At 34.0% G+C, this 23,987-nt stretch overlaps 1 protein-coding gene across 3 annotated transcripts; it reads right to left on the bottom strand.

The window, feature by feature from the left end:
* Window positions 1–1,223: 1,223 nt before the first annotated feature.
* On the bottom strand, window positions 1,224–11,487 carry LOC107765218 (squamosa promoter-binding-like protein 1). Of its 3 annotated transcripts, none has more exons than XM_075225740.1 (12): window positions 11,267–11,390; window positions 10,099–10,734; window positions 9,269–9,450; window positions 6,115–6,275; window positions 5,653–6,045; window positions 4,705–4,779; window positions 4,496–4,603; window positions 4,003–4,120; window positions 3,763–3,904; window positions 3,482–3,632; window positions 2,326–2,949; window positions 1,224–2,007 (listed from the first exon to the last, which is right to left on the bottom strand). In XM_075225740.1, the coding sequence occupies exons 2-12, from the start codon at window positions 10,689–10,691 to the stop codon at window positions 1,552–1,554; spliced, it is 3,003 nt and encodes a 1,000-aa protein (XP_075081841.1). In that variant the 5' UTR covers window positions 10,692–10,734; window positions 11,267–11,390; the 3' UTR covers window positions 1,224–1,551. The 3 variants fall into 3 exon arrangements, with proteins under 3 accessions (XP_075081841.1, XP_075081840.1, XP_016439329.2); XM_075225739.1 differs by having other exon boundaries at window positions 11,126–11,382; XM_016583843.2 differs by having other exon boundaries at window positions 10,099–11,487.
* Window positions 11,488–23,987: the final 12,500 nt, after the last annotated feature.

Here is a 23,987-nt window from a genome sequence, read left to right as displayed (position 1 = left end):
TTGTTATAAGTTGCTGGGGGCAGTAGGCATATAAAACCTGCTATAACAATAGTGTAAGACTCTTTATATTACTTAAAACTCATAATAAATAGTGAAAACTTGAATTTAAGAAAGACTCAAAAAAGAATATTATTGATTCCTCATGGATTCACCTTATAAACTTGAGAGATACGTATTGATCTTTTTTCTCCACGGAATGCGCATTTATGCTTGTACTCCATCGGTATTTTAGAGTACATCCCTTTTATTTCTAGAAGCAGCAATTAAGATCAACCAAATTCAGAATAAATATTCCTTCAATATGTTAGATAAAGACTTTCAAGTCGATTGAAGTGAGCCTTGGCGTAACTGATAAAGTTGTTGCCATGTGTTCGAGTAATGAAAACAGCATTTTGCAGAAATGCAGGGTAAGGCTACGTACAAATTACAATAGATTCTTGTGGTCCGGCCTTTCCGAGGACCCTGCGCATAGAGGAAGCTTAGCGCACCGAGCTGCCCTTTTTATCTAAGTTGCTCGGACACGGGTGCGGGTGTCCGACACAGGTGCGGATCTAGAGGTCGAATCCTTCTAGATGTAAATTTTAAGATTCGGGGATAGGGATCCTAGTACGGGTACGGGAGGGAGGATCCGGCTAAAAATAATTCAAAAAAATAAAAATATAAAAATATCTCTAAATTATGAGAAATTCCGTGAAATACTTAGCTTGTAAATTGTGAATTTCTTTATTCTCAAGTTGTAGATAAGTAAATGATTGATTTCCTAGATAAAGTATGCTATTTTCTTTTGATTTATCCTAGTTTTGGTTCTGATTTCGGGAATCAAATTGTATCTCGTCTCAAATTTTTCTGTCTGACGGGGTCAAAGTACCCAAAATTATTTGACCAGATCCGGTACGGATCCCATACCCACACCCATACTAGTGTCGGGTCGACACGAGTATGGCACCTAAATTGCCATGTTGGAGCAACTTAGCTTTTTATTAGCTGTCTCGATTCCCATTGGTCGATCTGCTAGCTATCTTGAATCAGAAATGACAAGTTTGACAATGATGAATTATACTAAAACTATACAAAGAAAAATGAAAAATTGCAAGGGAGGCTTGGGCGACCAAAGAACAGCTAAAAAGAACCAAGTTGATGAAAAATGTAACAGCTTATCCAGATTTTACCTAAATGGAAGCAAAGAAGTCAATTTAGCAGGAAAATGATGTGCTCAGACCATAGATGTAAGAAATTAGTACTCTATATAGTTGAAATATAAATGCAATCTACTTATAATCCACTACATATTCGGGCTCAGATCTGCAGCTTCAACAACTACAATCCCAGTGGCCAGTTCTATTCTAGTTCTACCATCAACATATAAAAAGAATAACTTCCCTACTTGTACTTGGAGCTCCTTATATATTTTATGACGAATTAGTAAAAAATAAAATATACATAAGAGTTGGAAGTCTCCAGTTATATTGCGGTCAATAAATTCAGAAGGAAAAAACAAGTCATGGTATTCTATACTATCTTCTATAACCATGATATTAGGCTATACCTACTTTAGATGGAGCCATACTTCAGCAGCTCCCACCTGAACGGTCTGAACGAGTAAAGAACCTCTGGTGAGCTTTTGAACAGCAAAGCTACACAAACGCAGATGGCAGCAATTGCAACCATTGAAAGCATTGCCGGTTTGTATATTGCAAGTGATGATCCCGAGTTTCCATAATAGAGTTTCTGGTCGCACTGTCTGCAATGTGTTTGAATTGGTTTCCTTAAAGACTTCTCAGTTTGTAAGCTAGCAACTTTAACAGACCTATGATCATCGGATAGTTTCTGCTTGATACTGCTATCCAACAACGAACCAGGGATATCGAGAACATGCCCATCACCTCGTTTCTGACTGATTTTCTTTTGCACAATATGAATATACGAGTAATGGCCTCGCAAGCATGCATAATCATTAGGTGTCAGTCCGGTACTGTCACAGGCACTTTTCCAGGCTTCAATTCCCACCTGAAGAATTTCAATCATCAGCTCCTTGAAATACCTGACTAACTCATTCCTCTCCAAACAAGGGAACCAGAGAAAAATACAGAATAGCTGTTCTAAAAAGTAAACTACTAAGTATTCTAGAGCCATCCGGGAACAAAATGCAACTATATCAACACTGATAAAGAGGAAAAAGTGCAGGTCATTGCTGATCTCATCATGCTTCACAGCCCCCCCCCCCAAAGCTCCCAACCCCACCTGCACACCCCCTTTCTGTGGATTGAGGGGACTGTCAGTTTCCAATGCAACAGACCAAAATGCACATAATAAAAGGAGATATACCTGTCCTGGATCATCAATTAATGCATCCAAAATATTCTCAAAGCCAGAAAGACTAGCAACAAGATGAAGTGGAGTCAAACCCCCAGGACCCACTGCATCAGGTCTAAATAAATAGTCACGATCATCTTGTTGCTTTTGTGGTCCTGATTTGTCAAAAGCTCCATGCGGACGGTATTTCAATAGGACTTCTACCATGGATCTGCACTTTCTCCTCACGGCTTGATGAAGGATGCCAACCTCCCACAAGGGAATGTCAAGTGATGACTGTTGTCCTACATCTACAATGCCATTGAAGAAAACATCCAACAGTTTCTTTACGACAGCACACCAATCTTGGTCAATGGAGAATTCTATAAGCCACTTGAATCGCTGAAAAGGGAAGAGATTCAAGTTGACACCAGAACCCACTCTAAATTTCAAATGACTTCTATGAAGCAGCCAACCCATTTCATGTAAAAATTCCAGAGCTTGGTCCCTGGCTTGCAAGTTTTCAGTTCCTTGGAGAAAACCACCAGCCATTTCAGCAACCTCAATATTGCTCTCCAATGTACGAATCTCAGAGCAAACATCTTTCTCTGCAACTATAAATGGGAAAAAGTTGCTACTAAGGCCATGGTCTTCAACCTAGTCAAAGATAATAAACACTACATTTCAGAAGTAGAATAAAGTGTATCCAATACAGTCATTTTTATGCAGAAAGAGGAGAGGAGATATAAGATTTTACTCTATTTTATCAGGTAAGTATAAACCTGAAGTATGAACCAAAATCTGTTGATCTAATGAAAAGTAACACATGGCTAGTAACAAGGAGTTCAACCAAAAAGTTAGTACATAATACTATAATAGCTTGCATGTACCAATGAGTTAAAAAATAAATAGATATCTTCTTTTTGTTCCTGATTGGTGAATGCATTTATATTTTATATTTTGACATCCAAGTCTAGGTTTGCTCTGCACACAGAGACCAAATGTTAATCCTTTTCATTGAGGTAATTCACTAAATTTACTTGCAAGATAAAACTGAGAGTCATTAGTAAACCAACGAGCATCAAATTCCGTTCATAATAAACCAAACAGGATTGCTCCAAGATAGGGAAAACAAGAAGATAAATTAACAGTTAATAAGCATTAAGGAAAGAAAAGAAAATAACTTCACCTCAATGAACCCTCTGCCAGTAACATTTGGCAGAATACAAGGAAAGCTAAGGGACTGGATGTCTTCATGGCCCATACAAGAATCAGCTCCTACCATCATATCAATACAGTTACCCTGGACCAGGTAATTCCCATCCAGGGCACATAGTAACCTAAAAGGGAAGTGGAGACAAACAAAGAATCAATTAACCAGCTCAAAATACTCTAACCAGCTAAGCAGAAACTAATAGGAAAAGGAAAGGCAATCGTCTTTAGGATCAAACAAATGTCTAATTAAGTCACCTTGTAGTGGGCCGGGATAGGTTAACGCCTTTCACCAAAAACTGAACTCTTTCGGAGGCACAAACTGCAATAGGTTTGACAATTGATATCCCACAGCTCCTATGGCTTTTAACTGGTAAGGAAGTGTCCAGAACAACCTGCCCTGTAGTACAGAAGCAAAGACTCAATGTTCATATCAGTGGCGTTATTGTCGAGAAAAAGAGAGATCAAGAAAGGATACAATGAAGGATGAGAATATACCATTAAACAAAAATGCCACTCGATCATTCACCCTAGCATAAACCCATCCAGTTTGCCAAAAGGAATCCGCGGATGCATTAAGAAGCTTCCTCAAACTAGAATTAAGATCACAATAAAGCTGCAAAGGGAAAGTAATTAGGAGCAATATTTGTTTGGCTAAAACATTAAGAGAACAGGAACAGGAAAAGGTAAAGGAAAAGGAAAGAGAAGAAGTATGGTCCGAGGGAATTTAATTTGCTAGTTTCATTTTGTTGAAAAGTACAGTGAATAGCTAATACAGGGGATAACTAAAGCAATTCTCTGATTTCAAGAATCAGGCAAGTTTATATCACACTCATTTTTGGCTTCATTTTATCCAAATATTATCCATTGTGCCATATGTTTTCTGTTTCCTTTCCCTTTCTTGTTAAATAACAAAGCCTAAAACCTTGATTGCTCCACTTCTTCCTCTCATAAGATTAAGTATTACATTTCTGAGAATAAAAAAATTTACCTCCTCCCATATGGATTTATCCATCCGAAGATATATTGTTAGTATAATACAACCAGGCTTAATGTAGCTTTCAATATCTGTAGGACTGTGTGATAACCAATCAAGAATCTGCAATTGCCCAGGAATAGAGAAGGTTTGGTTTCAAATTGAGATAAAAGAAACATGAGAACACTGTCATTGAAGAATATTATAGCAAGAGTACCGAATACCTGTTTCCGCAAGGCTGTAGGAAAATCACCAGGATCTTTCCCAAAGAGTTTAAAGACTATACGATCTGTTCGACTCTGAAAATTAGTCAAAATTTTGTAGTTAATGGACAAATCATCTTTATCCATTGATGCATCAAGTGTTAATAATCAAAGTCATTAGGAATTTCTTCTCTGTATCTGACTAGCACTACAATATCTTTCTCGGACTTTTGGCTAAGATCAAGTATCTGACTAGCACTATAGGGACAAACAGCCTAGAGTAACCTTATGAGACAAACACATTGATCTCAAACTCAAAGATCTATTTACCAAACATTAACAATATATTTTTGATCACCAAAATACAACTGAATCAAATTTTCTCAAAGAGAGAATTTTACTGCAAAACACCTTGGTAAATATAGGATATAGGAGCCACATATCTCGTAGCCGCAGTTCACATGACAGAGAAACGGGGCAATTGAATATCTGCACAGGTAAATTTAGCAGCCTCTATGACAGAATGTCTGGCTGATAGTTTGGAAGAGCATACTTATGGAACATCGTGGTAGTCTGCACATATACGTTGGAGGATCTATGGACTGTACAACCAACATAGCATGGCAGATTGGACATGTTTACATCATAATCTACCATATTTGGTGGAAGTAGTGAATCATAGTCACGATTACAGTCAGCCAACGTTGTAGGCCTAGCAAGGCTGGGAAGTAGAAGTGCTAATTGCTGAAAGTATTATTAAGCTACTTACTTACTCGAGTTTAAAGCATAGATGAGAACAACAATGTACACAAGCCTGCTAAAGATATGGATTTCAATTTCCAGATATTTCATCAAAATTTTAGGGACAAATTAGAAGCTGAAGACCAGCACTGCAGAAAACATGCCTGTCAGCTAAACAAATTGCATATGAGTACAATGGTAAACAGCAATAGAAAACAAAACTCATACCTGAGCCTCTCCACTGGAATTAGATAGTGAAAGGGATGAGGTAGATCCCGAATTCCCACTTGTCCCTGGGCTTGGCTTATGAGGGTCATGACATATCCATAGAGGACAGCCAGAAGATGCAGCCCCTGGGTTTGCAGAGGCATCAGAATTCTGCAGCTTTTGATTGCCATCTTGAGAATCATCATAGATGTTATTCAAATCGATATTATTCAGCTTCACCTTAGCTGAGGCATTTGCATTGATAGGTGAGCTCTCTTTTCTGCAACAAAGAGAATCAGGCTGCCAAGCACAAGGATTTTGTGAGATCCCATATTCAACATCACTCCTGCCCATTCTCTTCTCTGTCACTTCAGATGCAGGTATCAAACAATTCCCAGTAGGCTTAAGAGAATCCTGCAAATCAATCCAATCAGAAGCTGAAGAGAGAAAGGTTCAATACCAATATTTGGATCTAGTGCAGACCTCTTTTGAAGCCCCCATAGATGTCCCTGCATTCCACTGCTCTGGAGGCGCAGACAACAAGCCCGGCGTATTCCTCTCATTAGTTGCACCAGCCAAACTAGCTAGGTTTCTCATCAGATGGGACAGTAGATCCTGGTCTTTAGTTTGATCTGAGCTATTGGCTGCATTTCATAATGAGAAGAAGCCAGAAAGTAACTCCTCCAGTTCACATACACCAAAATCTCTAAATAAGTACCTATTTATGTGCCTATATGTTATCATGATTCTTGTGGAACTCAAAAGTTTGTTAGAGACAAACTGACTCGGTACTAAGTACTCCCTGAGCTAATTAGGACTCTCAACTGCATAAACTAAGCTCAATATTACAAGAGACATTATCAGTCATAATCAAGTGAAAAGATTCCATCAAAAACAATATGTTAATTTACCCTCTAACACACTGTCAACGTGGATATGTTTATATACTCCCAAGAGAACTGGATTTAATTTAATTTACATGGTAATGAGTTCTCAAACAAAAAAACATCAAAATCTTGCAATCGCAGTCATCAAAAGGTGAGTATTCAATACTTAGGTGGTTTCATTAGATACACTCCTCCAAATAATTTTAGCCTATATGTCAATGAACAGCCTTGTTGGGAAGGTCAACGTCACTGTTTTTCTAAATTGGAGATATATTATGCAGAAATTAATAATATATTTAGCATACCCAAAACGAATATTGAGTTTAAAGGGATTTGACGAAGATAACAAAACTCTTGATGGAGTATCATGAGTGCTGTTTATTTCTTTGATTATTTATCTCTGCATTCAGCATTTCTCCATAGTAGCTCGTGATCTGAGAAATTTTTCACAGGATGCGACACTTTTCCATGAGGAAAGTGATCAAACAATTCCCTTGTTCTCAGTTCTAAGCCTAATAAAGGTTAACTTGGATCAAGTCTCAGCACAAAATCATCTTTTCCTTTTCTTTCTTCTAGGAAGGAAGGTCTCAGCCATGATTAAAGTTTCCAAAGTAGGTCGAAAATTTGAAACTATAACCACTCATATAAGAAGATCGCATTCCACAAGACAGAAGCTACTTAAAAGGTCTGAATACCTTGTGAGGAGACATGAGATAGAAGAGACACATTGATGACTTGATGATTTAATGAATACAAGACATCTAAAATTAATATGATATTGTCCAATGTCGAGCAATCCAACTTAAAAATTAACCCTAATACTCTAACTCTAACATGCTACCACTAACACTTAACATTTTAACAATGCTCAACAAAATTTATGCATTTCCAAACACCCCACAAAAATAACTGAATCAGAAGCCATTGAGAAATTGAGAATGAATTAACCATGCCTGCAATACAATTGTGTCTCTCTCTCTCTCTCAGAGTAAATTCCAAGTCTCCAGAATCTTGGTACTTCAAAAGACAGTTATTTGAAAAGCCTAATTTCCAATAAAGAAGCAAGAGTCCTCTGAAGATAATCCAACTAGAACTCGTTCTGTTTTGGATTACTCTCACCAGATGCAGTCATGGAATGAGTCACATAATTTTAGTACTCCTTTTCTTCACTATGGAAAAGATGGATCAAAGCAGCCTAAATTTTAGTACTCCTTTTCTTCAGCAGCTACATTACCACTTCGTCAAAGCATGACAAAAGAAGACTTGTAATTGAGTCACATAACAATTTATAGGCTAGTCTAAACTGTAAGGGGTAGTTGGGTTTGCAGATAACTCAATACAAAGATTTTAATACAGGGATTAAATACATGGATTACTAAAGCAATAGAATGATTCTGGTACAAAATAATAGTGGTACTAACAATAATAGTTTTTCTTTATACAAGGATTATTTCCCTAATACTTGTAACCAAACGTGTCCTAAGAATATACAAATGAGAGAAAACATGATCGCCTGCCAGTGGAAGGTCTGTGTTCAACCAATCTACCCAGACGAATTCCTCTCTCTAGTAGCAATCTGGTCTCTGTTTGATGGTACCAATTAAACGAGAATGTTGTGTCGTCCAGCGCACTCGACCACTGAATAAAATCGCAATTCCACCCGTAACAGGATTGCACCTTTGATGTTTTGAAAGATACGAAAATTCGAGTCTAGGTCCTAAAGAGCTGGATCCTCACCGTTAGTGACGGCGAATAGTATGTGATGCAGGATATCCCCGCCCTCAAATTTGACTAATGATGGTTTATATACATTAATTAATGCGACTTGCAGTTGAAGATTTCAAAAGAAAATCAAAGATCTATATGAACTTCTTCCAAGTTCAAGGAATTAATAGGCAAGATAGCTTCAACTCATCAGATCCTTCTGTTGTATATCCCTAAAGTTCGTTATGTTGAAGTAAAACTTACCGGTCTCTCAGCAGCTACTCTTTCGAAGATCACTCAAAAAAACAATAGAACTAGTGGACTTTCACATGATTTCTACTACTTCTACGGATGTATTTAATCTTTATGGAAATTCTGGAGTCCACCGATTGTTGCAGTTTACATAAATTATTCCAACTGATGTACAATCCCGTACAGATTAAAAGTTAACTACTCTGGTTAGTTCTATAGATTACTTGAACAATACAGCCTCAATGGATAGTACACAAGTATTGATGGCTACTGTTCCAGTAGAAGCATCAGTCAATAATAACCACCGAGATCTATTTTAATGTCCATCAGTTATTAGTTGCTAATCGCTGACCCAATGCCCTATGTCATGTGTAGCCTTTAGGATAAATCGGAATATCCAAACTAGGTAATAAAAACCTGTCCTGATGTTTCAACCATTCAAACTAAATACAGTATAGGAAAACAACCCTCCTGTTCCAAAAAGCAATTCCCACTATCAGTTATATCTTACAACTCCCGGTTCATAGAGACGAAATGCTGCTTATGGGATAGACATCATTGTATTCATCAAGTTGATACTATGTCAGGCAAAGAATAACTACACATTCTTCTCTTTCTAAACTTCTTGATTACAGAATAGCAATCTAACCAGTTACCATAACAGCGAAAGTACTTACAAGCACACCCTATTACGTCATGAGAATGCTATTACCTAATTAACTGGCCGAACATCTTCTGTCATAAGAAACAAAGATATCATGCAGGAAAAGCATGGAATACAGATAACAACTTACATTGTACGTTGGTCAGTATCCTCAGCAGACTAATTAATAAGTAGTTAATACCCCCCTCATCATTCATGGAGGCTCCATTAGCTACATTTTCTGGATGTGTTTTTCTTCTTCGCCTGTTATGACCTGCTAACCGCCTACGACAGCTCCGCTTCCCCTCATCAAACTCTTGTAGAACATGAAACCTGCCAAAAGTAATCATAACACCAAACCATAACCATTTTCCATGACTACATGTTCCAAGAGTATGAAAATGTAGATGTCTTGAAGATATAATTAACTAAATAAAAGTGTTCCCTATCTAACACCTCAACCTTTTAGATGAGGTAACCACACAATTCCACGAGCTATATTAGGGCATTACATCAAAACAGAGACAGTGACTAAATTACGGACAATGTTATCTATTTAATCTTACGTATAAGAAAAACCAATGTATCAGGTTTCCAAAACTTCTACTTTTATAATATTTTAACTGGTACATAAGACTAGAGATCAAAGTACAACCAGGTGCACTAAACTCCCGCTATGGGCACGTCCCGGGATGGGTCGGACCACATTGGATCTATTGTACACAACCTTATCTTACATTTCTGCACGAACCTGTTTCCACAGCTTGAACCCGTGACCACCTAGTCACACGGCAATAACTCTTACCGTTGCACCAAGGCTCCCTTGGTTCATAAAACTAGAGATAATAGAAACCAATGTATCTAGTTTTCACTTTTCACAGAATCTAATTTTATCATATTTAAATGGTTCACAGAACTAGAGATAATAATTTTATTTTTTAAATATACATGAATATGCAAATGTTCTACTAGAAAGCTAACCTACTGCACTGCTGACAAAATCGCTGCATAACATTGCCCACCAAAGCTTTAGCAGCTTTAGAATGCACATCACACACTTTATGTCGCCGATGGTAATCTTTAGCATTGCTCAAATCAGCTCGACAATCCTGCACTTGACAACAAACTGCACGATTCGACGAAACCCCAACAATTTTCGTCTTCTTACCACTCTTCCCTTCCAGTTTTTCCTCATCCCCTTCCATCACAGGATACAATTGACCACCTAGCTTCAAATTAAGTGATCCAGCTTCTTCTTCATGATCCAGTTCATCATCTTCAATGACGATCGCCCGCCTCCTTTTCTCCAATTCTTTCCTCCCTTTATCATTACTTCCTAATGTCAGTAATTCATCTGAACCAGATGAAAAACAATTGGAGATTCTACTAGCTTCTGGATGAATCTCTGATCCTATAGGAAACATTAACTGTTTGCTCTTACAACAATCTGATGGCAGTGAATTATTATTCCGCCGCGCCGCTGTAAATAAATCACCATCCCATTTCCAATCATTCGAAGCCCACTCCATACTCTTTTTTCCACTAACTGAACCATGATAATTGTGAGCATCCATTGACAAAATTAATCAGATAAACAACCCAAGACAAAATTCCTCTCTGAAATGGTGAAAATTAAACTATATTTTAGCTTTAATAGCAGCAAATAAATTACAAAAACAGCCGAAAAATTAACTAACTGGACGCCAAAAACACTCTTTTAAGAACTAAACTATTCACAAAACAACCTTATACGAAAATCCTCTCTGAAATAATGAAAATTAATCTATGTTTTAGCTTAAACTAGCAGAAAATAATTTTTCTTTTTTAAAAAAAGCTCAAAAAATAACTAACTGCACGCCAAAAACACTCTTTTAAGAACTAAACTATTCAGAAAACAACCTTATACGAAATTCCTCTCAGAAATAGTGAAAATAAGATATGGTTTCAGCTTAAATTAGCAGCAATTAAATGGAAAAAAAAAAGCGCAAAAATAACTAACTGCTCATACCAAAAACACCGTTTTAGTTCAACTACATTTCTCCCAATCAGAAACCATTAATACTGTATAAAATCAAAAAAAAAAGAGCTGGAAATAGACAGGACTGAAAACTGTAAATAGACAGAAATGATCGGAAAACGTGTAAATCACCGGAAAAAAGATCGCCGGCAATATAGAGAGGAATATTTAGTAGAGTAAATAATTAAACAGAAAAAGAGGAAAGAGATGGCATTTTCCTTGCGTTTAAAACGGAGATTGTATACTCTGTATTTTGTAGTGTGATAAATACGGACTATATCTTTTTTCTTTTTTTTTCACTGTAGGGTAAATAAAGCGCGTGAATAGTAACAAATAATTGAACAAGTCATGTATAAATGAAGCATGTGTCTTTTGAGTTGAAATGGAAAAAGAGTGTTTAAAAGTAATTTAAGAATTTGAAAGTAAAAACTAGTATTTCACGTGTGGAGATGGTTGTAACTTAGTTACTGGTCGTTAGCTTAACGAACTAAATTATCCCGGGATATTAATTCCAAGACTAATTTATACCACATGGGAGATAAAATAGGATATTATAGATTAAGTATTAGATTAAATTTATAACGTGTTTGGGTGATGGTATAAATTTAGGTCACCAACCAAATACGATATAAATTTAATCTCACATCTTATCCCGCCTTATACTTCATACCAAACAACCATTGTATTGTGCTGTATTATATTTTAAATATAATATTTATTTTGATTGTTACATAAATTTTATTGTATTGTATTGTTAAATCTGTTGTTACGTAACGACAAAAAGTGTCATTTTATGTAACGACCATTTTGGTATGATCGCATCGTTACCTTATTTTTTTCTCTTATCTTATCCTTCCTTATTATTAAATAATCTTATTTTATCCTTTATCCTACTATTTTATATAATAATTGTACTTTGTACCTTACTCTTTTTTAAAATATAATATTACAAGTTTATTCTTCATATTGTTGGTGCATGACATCATGAAACAATGAGAATGTCACTTTATGTAATAACCGTTTTGGTATGGTGGCATCGTTACCTTATTTTTTTCTCTTATCTTATCCTTCCTTATTATTAAATAATCTTATTTTATCCTTTATCCTACTATTTTATATAATAATTGTACTTTGTACCTTACTCTTTTTTAAAATATAATATTACAAGTTTATTCTTCATATTGTTGGTGCATGACATCATGAAACAATGAGAATGTCACTTTATGTAATAACCGTTTTGGTATGTTCGCATCGTTGCCTTATTTTTTTTCTCATCTTGTCCTTCCTTATTATAAATAATTTTATTTATCCTTTATTCTATTATTTTATATAATAATTTTACCCCGTACATTACTCTTTTTAAAAAAAATATAATATTACAAGTTTATTCTTCATATTGTTGGTGCATGACATCATGAAATGACGAGAAATAATATAATATATCCAAATATTGTATACATTAAAATTATACAATACAATACAACATGATATATTATGAAATGATACACAACAACTATCTTAATATTTTAATTGAAGTTCAAAAGGGGTAAGAAAGTTCAATGTTTATAAAATACAATACTAATGTGTAAAGAAATTATCTTAGGTAAAGATTTAATTCTTATATATTGATAGTAAATTTCACTTTTTCATTATTAGTGCATTAAACTTTGTTGTAGTAAATTATTTACGTTATTAACGTGTTACCAATTAGGTTACTACACAGAGTTAATATCTATTATTCTACATCATCTAAAACCAGAAATTCTAATAAAAAGACTCCGAATTCATTTTTTTAGGGAGCGGTTTCTTTTTTAATGAATCATACGATGCGAATATTCGAATTAATCGAAACCTCAATAAATACGGAGCATCTAAGTGAGAAACCAAAAAAAAATAAAAAAATGAAGTTCTTATCGTCCTTTGCTGTCTCCCCGAAGTAATTGGACTTGTAACAAATTTTATGCACAACTTTATGAAAAGTGTTTGTTGGGAACACCTTTCTCAAAAAAGTTTCGGGAACGCAACAAATTTTCTAACAAACAATTATAACAAATTTAATTAAATAAAAATATATGGCACCCATATATTTGTGAGAGAATTAGCCTTACAAAATTTTAAATAAAAGGGAGAAAAAATAGGACTGCACAAACGAAAGCGGATGCGATTAACTAACCTTCCAATGGATTGTTATTTCAATCGCTAAAGTGACATTTGGTTGGGAGAAATAATTGTCACATAAAACTTAGCATTATTAATAAAACGGTAAAATAATTTTGGAGCAACAATAAAATTATTTTCGTGTGATCTACATATCACATGTTAGAGCCGTAAAAGCTATAATTAATACTTGCATTAGAGTAAGCGGACTGCATCACACCCCTTAAAATACAGTTATTTTCGAACCCTGCGTGAACGTGAGATGACTTGTGTACGAAAAGCTCGAAAGATAACCCTTAATAAGATTTTTACTAATTTTTCTACTAAAGTTATGTCATTTTCATTGTACTAACTTCACCATTATTACTTTATTCACGTATGTCCAATCCACGATGCTAGTGCTCTTTCCTATAATTGTTGTACTATAGCATCCTAAGAAAGCATAGTATTTTCACATGATAAAAGAAAAAGTTGTTTCATTTTGTAGATAGTACTTGATTGAAGATAAAACTACATGTCATCAGATGAAGGTATTTAATTTTGCCTTGAGCATATAGACAGCCACCAAATTGCTTTCCACTTTCAAATATCTAAACCTGAAGTGAAGGGAAATCTCGGAGTAACGATTAAGTTGTTTCCATGTGATTTATAGGTTATGTATCTGAACTGTAAAATTAGTCACTAATACTTGCATCAAGGTAGACTGTCTACATTATACTCTTAATATAGTGTGATATAATCTGTTTTGGGTCAAACATGCACGATTTTCTCCAAAAGATCTCACAATATTAAGAGATCTTTATACCTTATATGTAGGCTTCCAATCTTTTCAGCTACCAATATGGGATTTTGTACGCACACCTAATAATGTCTCCCTCGAACTAAGTTTCATGTGGCTCATTACCACGATCCACAAGTCTCCCCCTCAAATTAAATTCCATGTGGCGCATTATCACGATTCACTGGTTAATTTTCGAGATTCACTGTGTGCCACTCATATCGTTAGAGTATTTATGGCAACCGAAACCCGCAATTAGCTTCTTCTTCTTGTATGCGCGTCTCCAATCTCGTAAGGGTAAAAAAATCGAGCCTCACACCATCACTCTGCCCATATCTCCATACTCGTCCCTCGAACCTGAGCTTCGATATCAGTTGTTGGACTAAACCAGTCCAAAGTTAACATAGTGTGATATTGTCCACTTTGTATCAGGCCCGCACAATTTTTCTCAAAAGACATCATTAAGAGATTCTTATACCTTATTATAGGTAGGGGTGTTTATAAAAACCCGAAAAATCGAACCAAACCGTAAACCGAACCAAACCGACCAAAAAAACGATACTTTTTAGGTTTGGTTCTGAATTTTAAAAACCGATCAAATTTGGTTTGGTTTTGGTTTTAATAACACACACACACACACACACACACACACACACACACACACACACACACACACACACACACACACACACACACACACACACACACACACACACACACATATATATATATATATATATATATATATATATATATATATATATATATATATATATATATATATATATATATATATATAGTACATATTAGTCACTTGTATCTTTAGTCTAAATCTTTGCTATTAACATCATCTAATTCTTTGCCTTCACATTCTAGTTTGATTGGTAGTTTTCTTTTGCTAAATACAAAAATCTATTTCATGTTAAAAATAATCAAATTTTAATTGAGTACTTCAATTATTCATCACTATTTGATTCAATTATCATCAATATATCTTGGTAAATGATAGATTTCTCAAAGGGCAATTGGTTTGATAGTGTTATGTTGAAAATGTAGTCGCCGGAATATTTATTTGATAGTATATGTCTCATATTTAAGAAAAAATCGATAAATAACCGAAAAAACAAAAAAAAAACAAAAATCGAATCAATAAAAAACCGAGTTAGATGGTTTGGTTTGGTTCCAATATTTAAAAAACCGACCCAAACCGAACTATAAACACCCCTAAATTTATAAGTTTCTAATCTTTTCAACAACCAATATGAGATTTTGGTCGCACACCTGACACCTTTGTACATGGAGTAAAACATATAGCATAACTAATTTATAGATAGTGGTGCTGCCAAAGCACGTTCATGTTGTCAAATTACGTGTTTCATAGGGTATATATAATATGCATTTGTTATAGTGTTCTTCGACCCCACACGGAACAAATTGTTATGCCACTAACAACTCCCTTAATAGATAAGGTTCTTCAACGTAATGCCCTAAAATGAGGGAAATTTGATGTATTTAGTAAGCATCGTAATGTTATGATTTACATATCAGAAGAAATTAGCAAGTATTACTAGTTATTTTATGACGAGTGATATACGTGGAAAAACTTAGAATATATTGAATTAACTGATTAATACAATAACATTAACGAGTTACAATCAAATTTTTCTATGATAGCTTCATTCGTTTTGATATTTTTTGGCTGATGTAGTGAAATATTTATTTAAAAGAACATATACTATAACATAACATGAAAAATTGGTTCCAAAGAAAATTTTAGCCGTTATAAGGAAATATTATTATAGATGATGAATATTATAGAAATGTATAACGGTATTAGACCGAATAGATTACTCTTAAAAAGTCACAAATTAGAGTAAGAATACATATGTCAGTGAACAATGGTTAAATGATTAAGATTTACATAACTGACCAGTGCTATGTATTTATCAATTTATTAATACAAATATTGAGTACGACTAAATTCTTTTTCATGTTTAAGGAAACAAGTAGTAAGTTTTTCTAGGAAACAAAGATGGAGACATATGAATAAAGTTGGACAGGGACCTATAGATGTAAAAGGACCTCTCATGCAAGGAATTCTATTGCATTTCTTTCTTTCATTGTAGTTGCTTTTGCTTTGGTTATTTTACGATTTTTTTACCAATATTTTTCTTCTTTTTTTTCCAGTATTTTTATCATAGCATTTTCACTTTTATACTCTCCAAACCTGTTTTGAAATATATTTTTTTGAGCTGGGATCTATTGAAAATAGCATTTCTATCTCACACAAGGTAAGACCTGCGTACATTCTATCCTCCCTGTATCTCACTTGTGGCATCATACTGTATATGTTGGTGGTGGTGGTGTTTTTGTTATTGTTGTTGTTGTTCATCCTTACGATAATGCATTGAACCAAGGCCCTTCTTGTATCCTTTTTTCTATTGTAGTCCGCCAGAATTTTGAAGGGGAGCCTTGGCGTAATTGGTAAAGTTGTTGTCATATGACTAGGAGGTTACGAGTTTGAGCCGTGGAAACATCATCTTATAGAAATGTAGGTTAAGGTTATGTGCGATAGACCTTTGTTGTCCGACACTTCTCCGGACCCCTCACATACCGGGAGCTTAGTGCACTGGGCTGTCATTTTTTAGTCCGTCAAAATTTTATTAAAGAGAGACAAAATATCAAAGTTAAATACCTAAAGAAGCTAGGAATTCAACTATACAATATATGTTGGATTTTGCATCTGTTACTGCTACTATTTTCTAGAATAATTAGTTGTTTAGTTTTAGGAGGAGTCTGCTAGAAGATTTAGAATTTTAATTATAGTAAGAGTTTAATAATTTAGTTGTAGGAGGAGTCTACTACTTTATTTATTTGGCTTTTAAAGCCCTATGATTAATAAAATTTTAGAGATAGTTTTTCAATCCTATTTTTCAACCTTCTTGTTATTTGTATATTTTCTAAAATCCATAGCAGTGGTATCAGAGCCTCCATTGATTGATCTTGACGGATCTCTGAATTCGTTGAAAAACAACCAATTTCAACCACTTTTAAACCATACGCATTTTTACCCATACCGATTTTTAACCAAAATTTTAACAATGGCAAGCAGCGGTCTCTCTTTGAATACCCCACAAACTTTCACTGGTGAAAACTATCAGATTTGGTCAGTGAAGATGAAATCTTATCTTGAAGCTTATGATCTATGGGAAGTTGTAATGAAAGACACACTTATACAACCACTTCCTCCAAATCCTACCCTTGCCCAAATCAAAGCTCATTCAGATGAAAAAACCAAAAAATACAAAGCCAAAACTATAATTCAAAATTCAGTTGCAGATTCAATCTTCTCTAAAATCATTGCATGTGAAACATCAAAAGAAGCTTGGGAAACACTCAAACAGGAGTATCAAGGAAGTGAACAAGGCACATAAAATCAGATTTTAAATTTGAAAAGAAATTTTGAATCTCTTAGAATGCAAGATGATGAGACTATCACTAAGTATTCTGACCGATTTTCCTTAATTGTCAATAAAATCAGGTTGCTTGGCGAGGATTTCAAAGACGACAGAATAGTTGAAAAAATTCTTGTGACAATTCCCGAGAGATTTTAATCCAAAATTTCCTCTCTGGAAGAGTCTAAAGATCTCTCTACCATCTCTGTTGCAGAATTAATAAGTGCTCTTCAAGCACAAGAGCAAAGAAGGACCTTCAGACAAGATAAAGTTACTAAGGGTATTTTTTATGCGAAACGCCAAAAAGAAAAAGTCGATTATCCTTATTGCAAAAAGAAAACACACTTAAAAAAATTTTGTTGGTGGAGACCTGATGTATTATGTGGAAATTGCAAGCAAAAAGGTCATGTTACAAAAGTGTGCAAGTTCAAAGATGCTCATGCACAAGCACTAATAGCAGAAGAAGGAATTGAGGATAACCTTCTTTAGACTGCAGCAACAAAAGCAAGGAGGAGTGTTGGATTTTGCATCTGTTACTGCTACTGTTTTCTAGAATAATTAGTTGTTTAGTTTTAGTAGGAGTCTGCTAGAAGATTTAGAATTTTAATTATAGTAAGAGTTTAATAATTTAGTTGTAAGAGGAGTCTAGTGCTTTATTTATTTGGCTATTTAAAGCCCTATGATTAATAAAATTTTAGAGACATTTTTTTCAATCCTATTTTTCAACCTTCTTGTTGTTTGTATATTTTCTAAAATCCATAACAATATACACACACAAAAAAAACCGCCTAACTATATACTATACTTCTCTAAAAAAAAAGGTAAATCAATTAACACTCCTTGGTTAAAGGTAGCTCTGCCACTGCTCGTGCGAAAATGGTATGGTGAACAAACAAGAATGGAATGGAAGGGGGAATTTTTCCCCTCATGTCCATTACAACTCATAATATAGTTGGAATATAAAATAATTAGACCATAAGTCCATATTTGCAAAATATTTATTGAAAAAAAGTGAGTTGAACACCTTGGTTAAGTGATCTTTTTACACATTTTATAAGGTACAATTGGTTATTTACAACCACATGAATTAGTACCAATTGCCATCAATTATGATATAGTGGCAAGGACATAGACATTAGGACCAGGAAGTAAAGTTTGAGTTGGTCCTTTTATCTTTGGACTTAGTGGTAAACCATGATAGAAGTAGTACACAAGAGGAATTAGTACCAATTGCTATCAATTATAGCTAGTACACTATATATCAAGTGGATGAGTGGAGAATAATAGTTTGTGCTCCCTCTTTTCTTGGAGTCAATTATTCAAATAGTCACTCAACTATCCCAAATTATATCCTAAAGTCATTTTTTTTTCATTTGTAACAACAAAGTCACTGATAGTACACTCAAAAGGTCACTCAACTAGAATTTTCAAATTTTGGATTGCCAAATACCTATTTTACCCTCTAAATTATAAATATTTATCTTCTTTTTATTTTTTTAAAACTTTTTAGTATTAACAACAAAAATTCAAAAAATTATTTACATAATTCAGAATTAAAGAGAATAAGGTTGTAAATATATATTCCATGCACGTAATATAAAAATAATTATTTAAATAAAGGTATTTTATAATATACATTATATATTCTTGAAAATCATGCTTAATTATTATTATGTTTCTACCAACTTTCCGACGATACAAAGTTATGTCACCAAAAAGCAGGAGGACTATCTGTATAGGGTAAAATATGTTATGTTAAGTTGTGCACGAAATATATATAATATAATTGAGCATAATTTTCAAGAATATATAATGTATATTATAAAAATACTTTTATTTAGATAATTATTTTTATATTACGTGCATAGAATATATATTTTACAACCTTTATTTTCTTTCATTCTGAATTGTGCAAATAAATTTTTGAATGTTTTTTGTTAATACTAAAATTATTATTACTAACAAATTATTCAAATTAATTTTTTTACTATGCTCATTATTTTGTTATTCCAGCATTATATATGCTTAAATATTTTTAATTTTTTAATTTATAAATAATATTTATTTATTCTATAAGTAAGTCCATAATGTAAATTAAAAAGGAAAAGAATCATAATATTAAAAAGTTTTTAAAAAAAGAAAGAAAGAAGATAAATGTTTATAATTTAGAGGGTAAATAGGTATTTGGCAATCCAAAATTTGGAAAATCTAGTTAAGTGACCTTCTCAGTACAATAGGCATAGTTCAGTGACTTTGTTGTTACAAACGAAAGAAACGTGATTTTAGGAGATAATTTGGGATAGTTGAGTGACTATTTAAGTAATGGACTCTCTTTTCTTGCCCTTTTGCTTACATCTACCTTGCCTAAATATATGAAATACTCCAAGATGGTTAATTGTTACTCGTACTTTTATTGAATATGAAATTTAAAAAAAAAAAAACGGCGAATAAATTAGGACTGAGGGAGTAAGATGATATATTCACTTTAAGTTGAGGTCGTTCCAGCAAATGTTTCAGGTTATCTTAGTGGAGGATTAATTAGTACTAAGCTTGCGAATAACACTGCTAGCTTCCAAATTAGTCGGTCTAACCACTTTTCTGTATCATGATCATTAAAATAAGCAGGAATACTATTGTCACAGAAATAATATTTATGGGAATTTTAATCGAAATATCGGAACAGGGCATTAGTTCATTTTCGAGTTCTTGAATCGAGTGTAGTGGAATGATTAATTCATTTCTTCGCCTATTTTACAATAAATCAAAATTAACTGTAATTTTCTTATATATAAAAGATAAAAAAATGGCGTCGTGTATAAAAAAAAAGGAAATATAAAGCAGGTCATGTGAATAGCATCGACAAACGTAGCTCTTGTTTAGGAAAAGAACATATGGATGGGACCATTTTCATTTATTGCTACCCATTGTTATCTCTCGTACATTGTACGCATAAAAGCATATACATTAACCACCTAACTTAGAGTTTAATTTTGGTTTTTTTATTTTTATTTTTTTTATAATTTTTACAAAATTTAAATATATTCAGCTGACATTGAGTAAGATGTGTAAACTTTTTGTTTATGCGCCTTTTTCCCTTTAATAAGTTAAATTTCAATTTGACATTTTTTACGATGAAATACTAAGAATTTTTGATATTAGAGTCCCAAAACTTAAAAAAATAAGCCAATGATCGACTATTCCTGCTCTTTCTAACAACTCATTGTTTTAAAAGTTGTGGTGTTTGGGCGAATTTGCACGCAACTCGACTAATTTCACGAGATATCTGCTACCTCTCAGCTCCCACCAGCAACAGAATAAGTCACCTAGTATTTTTTGTCTTCGCTGGAAAGTGAACCTGAAACTTCATATATCGCTCTAACCCATTTTATTAATTACTAGACCAGTTCTTTGAGTCTTTCTAACTGCTCATTCTATTCTTTCTAAGTACCACAACTCTAAATATGCCTATTCCTTCAATCATAGGAACATGGGAAAATGGCTTATTTCGCATCAACCTAAGCCTGCCGTGAACATATTTTACATTTTTTGAATCTTCTTATTAATTTTTTTTTGCTTCGTCAGTTAAGGTATAGTAAATGAAAAATGAGTACCAGCAAAGGTTGTGGTGGAATGATAAGTACTCCTTCATCTTTAATCAGAGGTCTCGGGTTCGAGTCCCTGGATATGAAGTCGTCTTTATTAAGGAGCGCTTTACTGCCAATGTGGAATTTCCCGTTACAAATCCGAATTTAGCCTGACACCAGGTGAAAACCAAAAAAAAAAAAGAAAAAAAAAAGAAAAATGAGTGGACTTAGCTTGAGGATTGCACATGGACATCCTTTATATTGTGTATTCTAGTCAAACATCATAAGGGATCCACGACAAGGATCCGAAAATGATATGTTGCTTTTATTAATTTCTAGTAAAACCTGAATTTCAATTATTGAATCAAAACATCAACTTTCTTAAATTTTTATTTGGTTTTCCTTTTATTTATTTTGTTGTTCTTTCCCTCCTCCACCACCTTCTTACAAGCTTATATAAAAGAAAAAAATAATGGAAAAGAACATGTTTTTTTACTATTGTTGTTGGTGTTTAAGTAGACAAGACAATGAAATATAATGGTATAGGATAATTCTCTTTTTTTATTTTTGTGATTTACAAATTATAGTCTCAAATATGAGATAAAAAAAGGATAATCATCAAATAAGAGTCGGTAATTAAAATCAATCCCTCCTATAAATTATAATGTGTTCAGCTTCCTAGTAGATTATTACTATTGCTATTATCATTATTATTGTTGTTGTTATACATAAAGATCAGTGAACTAGGGTTGTTCAAAATCGAACTGAAACCATTAACGAACCGAACCGATAGCTTATTGACTTATTGGTATCGGATTATCGGAGTAATGGATGGTGAGTAGATTGAGATTTTATAATTAACCGCTTATATTTGGGGGCGGATTACTCAATTTTCTTATCGAGTAAACCGTTAACCCGTTAAGAATTTTTATGTTTATAATTTTACCCCTATATATATAAAGTACTATTAAAACCTAAATGGCTAAATTCCTAATTTTAATTCTCAATAGAACTGTCGTCTGTTTGTAGCTATGTCATTGGCAGTCGTCTTTGGCTTCTAATCAGGAAAAGCTACTACAACTAACAGAGATAGTTTGAACTATGCATTTGACCATTTGGTATAGATTGTTCAAAATTTTTCTATTCGGTTTAGCCGATAAACCGCCCGATAAGCGCCCGAAAATTATTAATCTGATACCACTCTGCACGTTGTCTTATTGGATGACTAGCAGATTACTACATTTATAATCCGATAACCGATAAACTGAACTATTGAGCGTAATTATCCGTCTGATCCGTCCGATAAACACCCCTACAATGAACCCTAATCAAAAAATTGAAAAGAGAGAAAAGCGAAGAGAAATAAACAATTTATGGGAAAACATAAAATCCTTTTATTTCAATACAGTACGAGAATAAATGGTGTTGGGCCAGTTACACTCAGTTCATTCTTACCCAAAACAAAAGAAAACTACCAATCAAATTAGAATGTAAAGGTAAAGAACTATATTTTTTTTTTGGTAATTAATTTCATTTCATTTCAAACAAACAGAATACAAAGATCATAATTGTTTACATCTCCCAGCTCTATCTTCTACCTTCTTTACTCTACATTATCGTCCTACCTATTACACATAATTATAAGTAGGATAGTAATTCATCTCGTCTAGTCTAGCTTGTAGTCGTTGTACACATTTTCCTCGTCCATGTATTGCTTGAACTATCTCTCGAACAAGCTCCTGTATGGACTGCTTCATTCCTCTAAAAATTCTGTTATTTCTTTCCTGCCAGACATGATATACTGCTCCTGCAAGTATTAGTCGACATAGTTCTGTTTTAATGCTTCTTCCTTTGCAGCATTTGATTGTCCAGTTGAGTTCATCACTCTATCGCATTGTCTTTCTGCAAATCCCCTGACATTGCAACAGCACTGTCCATAATTGTGAAGTGTAAGAACATGAAAAGAACAAGTGATCGATAGACTCCTCTTCTTTGTTGCATAGTTCACATGTGACCTCCTCCACGTATCCCAGTTCTCTCAGTCTATCTTTAGTTATTAATTTTCTTTGAACAGCTAGATATACAATAAATTTCCACTTTGGAACTCCCAGATTACATTGCATAAGTTTCCTCCACGTTACTCGTTCAAAGTTTCCTCGCAGTTTTGTGTAGAAATTCTTCACTGAAAAGCTTTCCAGCTTTTTCACTTCAGTTTCATTGTATCCAGCTTCCTCAAAGTATTGTCTAGCTTTGAAAATCTTCTGAATTATCCAGGAAGCTTGTTTTGCCTCAATACTCCATCCTGCTATCTGCTTCTTGTAGTACACATGCACCCATTGTACCCATAGCCTATCTTTCTTCTTGCTTAAGTTCCACATCAACTTACAAATGACAGCTTTATTCCAGACTTCAACATTCAATAGGTTTAATCCACCAGCTGCCTTAGGCTTGCACAAAGTTTCCCAGGCCACTAATGTTTTCCTAGACTCTTCAATCCCCCCAGCCCATAGGAAAGTTCTGCAAACTTTCTCAATCATGTGGATCAGTTTCTTTGAGAGGAGAAATATCTGTGACCAATATATCTCTATAGAGAACAAGACACTTTTGATTAACTGAATTCTTCCTGCATAGGACAAAAATTTTGTTGTCCAAGATTGTATCCTTCCTAGCATTTTCTCTATTAAGGGCTGGCATTGTATTAAGGATAGCCTCTTAGTGCTAAGAGGCACTCCTATATACCTCACTGGTAGCTCTCCCTTCACAAACCCCAGGCTATCTAGTATCTGCTCCTGCTGCTCTTCTCTTACTCCTCCAAAAATTATAGAGCTTTTCTCTTTGTTAGCTATTAAACCTGATGCTTTTGAAAACTGTTGAAAGCA

This window comes from Nicotiana tabacum, chromosome 11, assembly GCF_000715075.1.
Source record: "Nicotiana tabacum cultivar K326 chromosome 11, ASM71507v2, whole genome shotgun sequence".
NCBI lineage: Eukaryota > Viridiplantae > Streptophyta > Magnoliopsida > Solanales > Solanaceae > Nicotiana > Nicotiana tabacum.
This window is presented reverse-complemented; position numbering and strand designations above follow the sequence as displayed.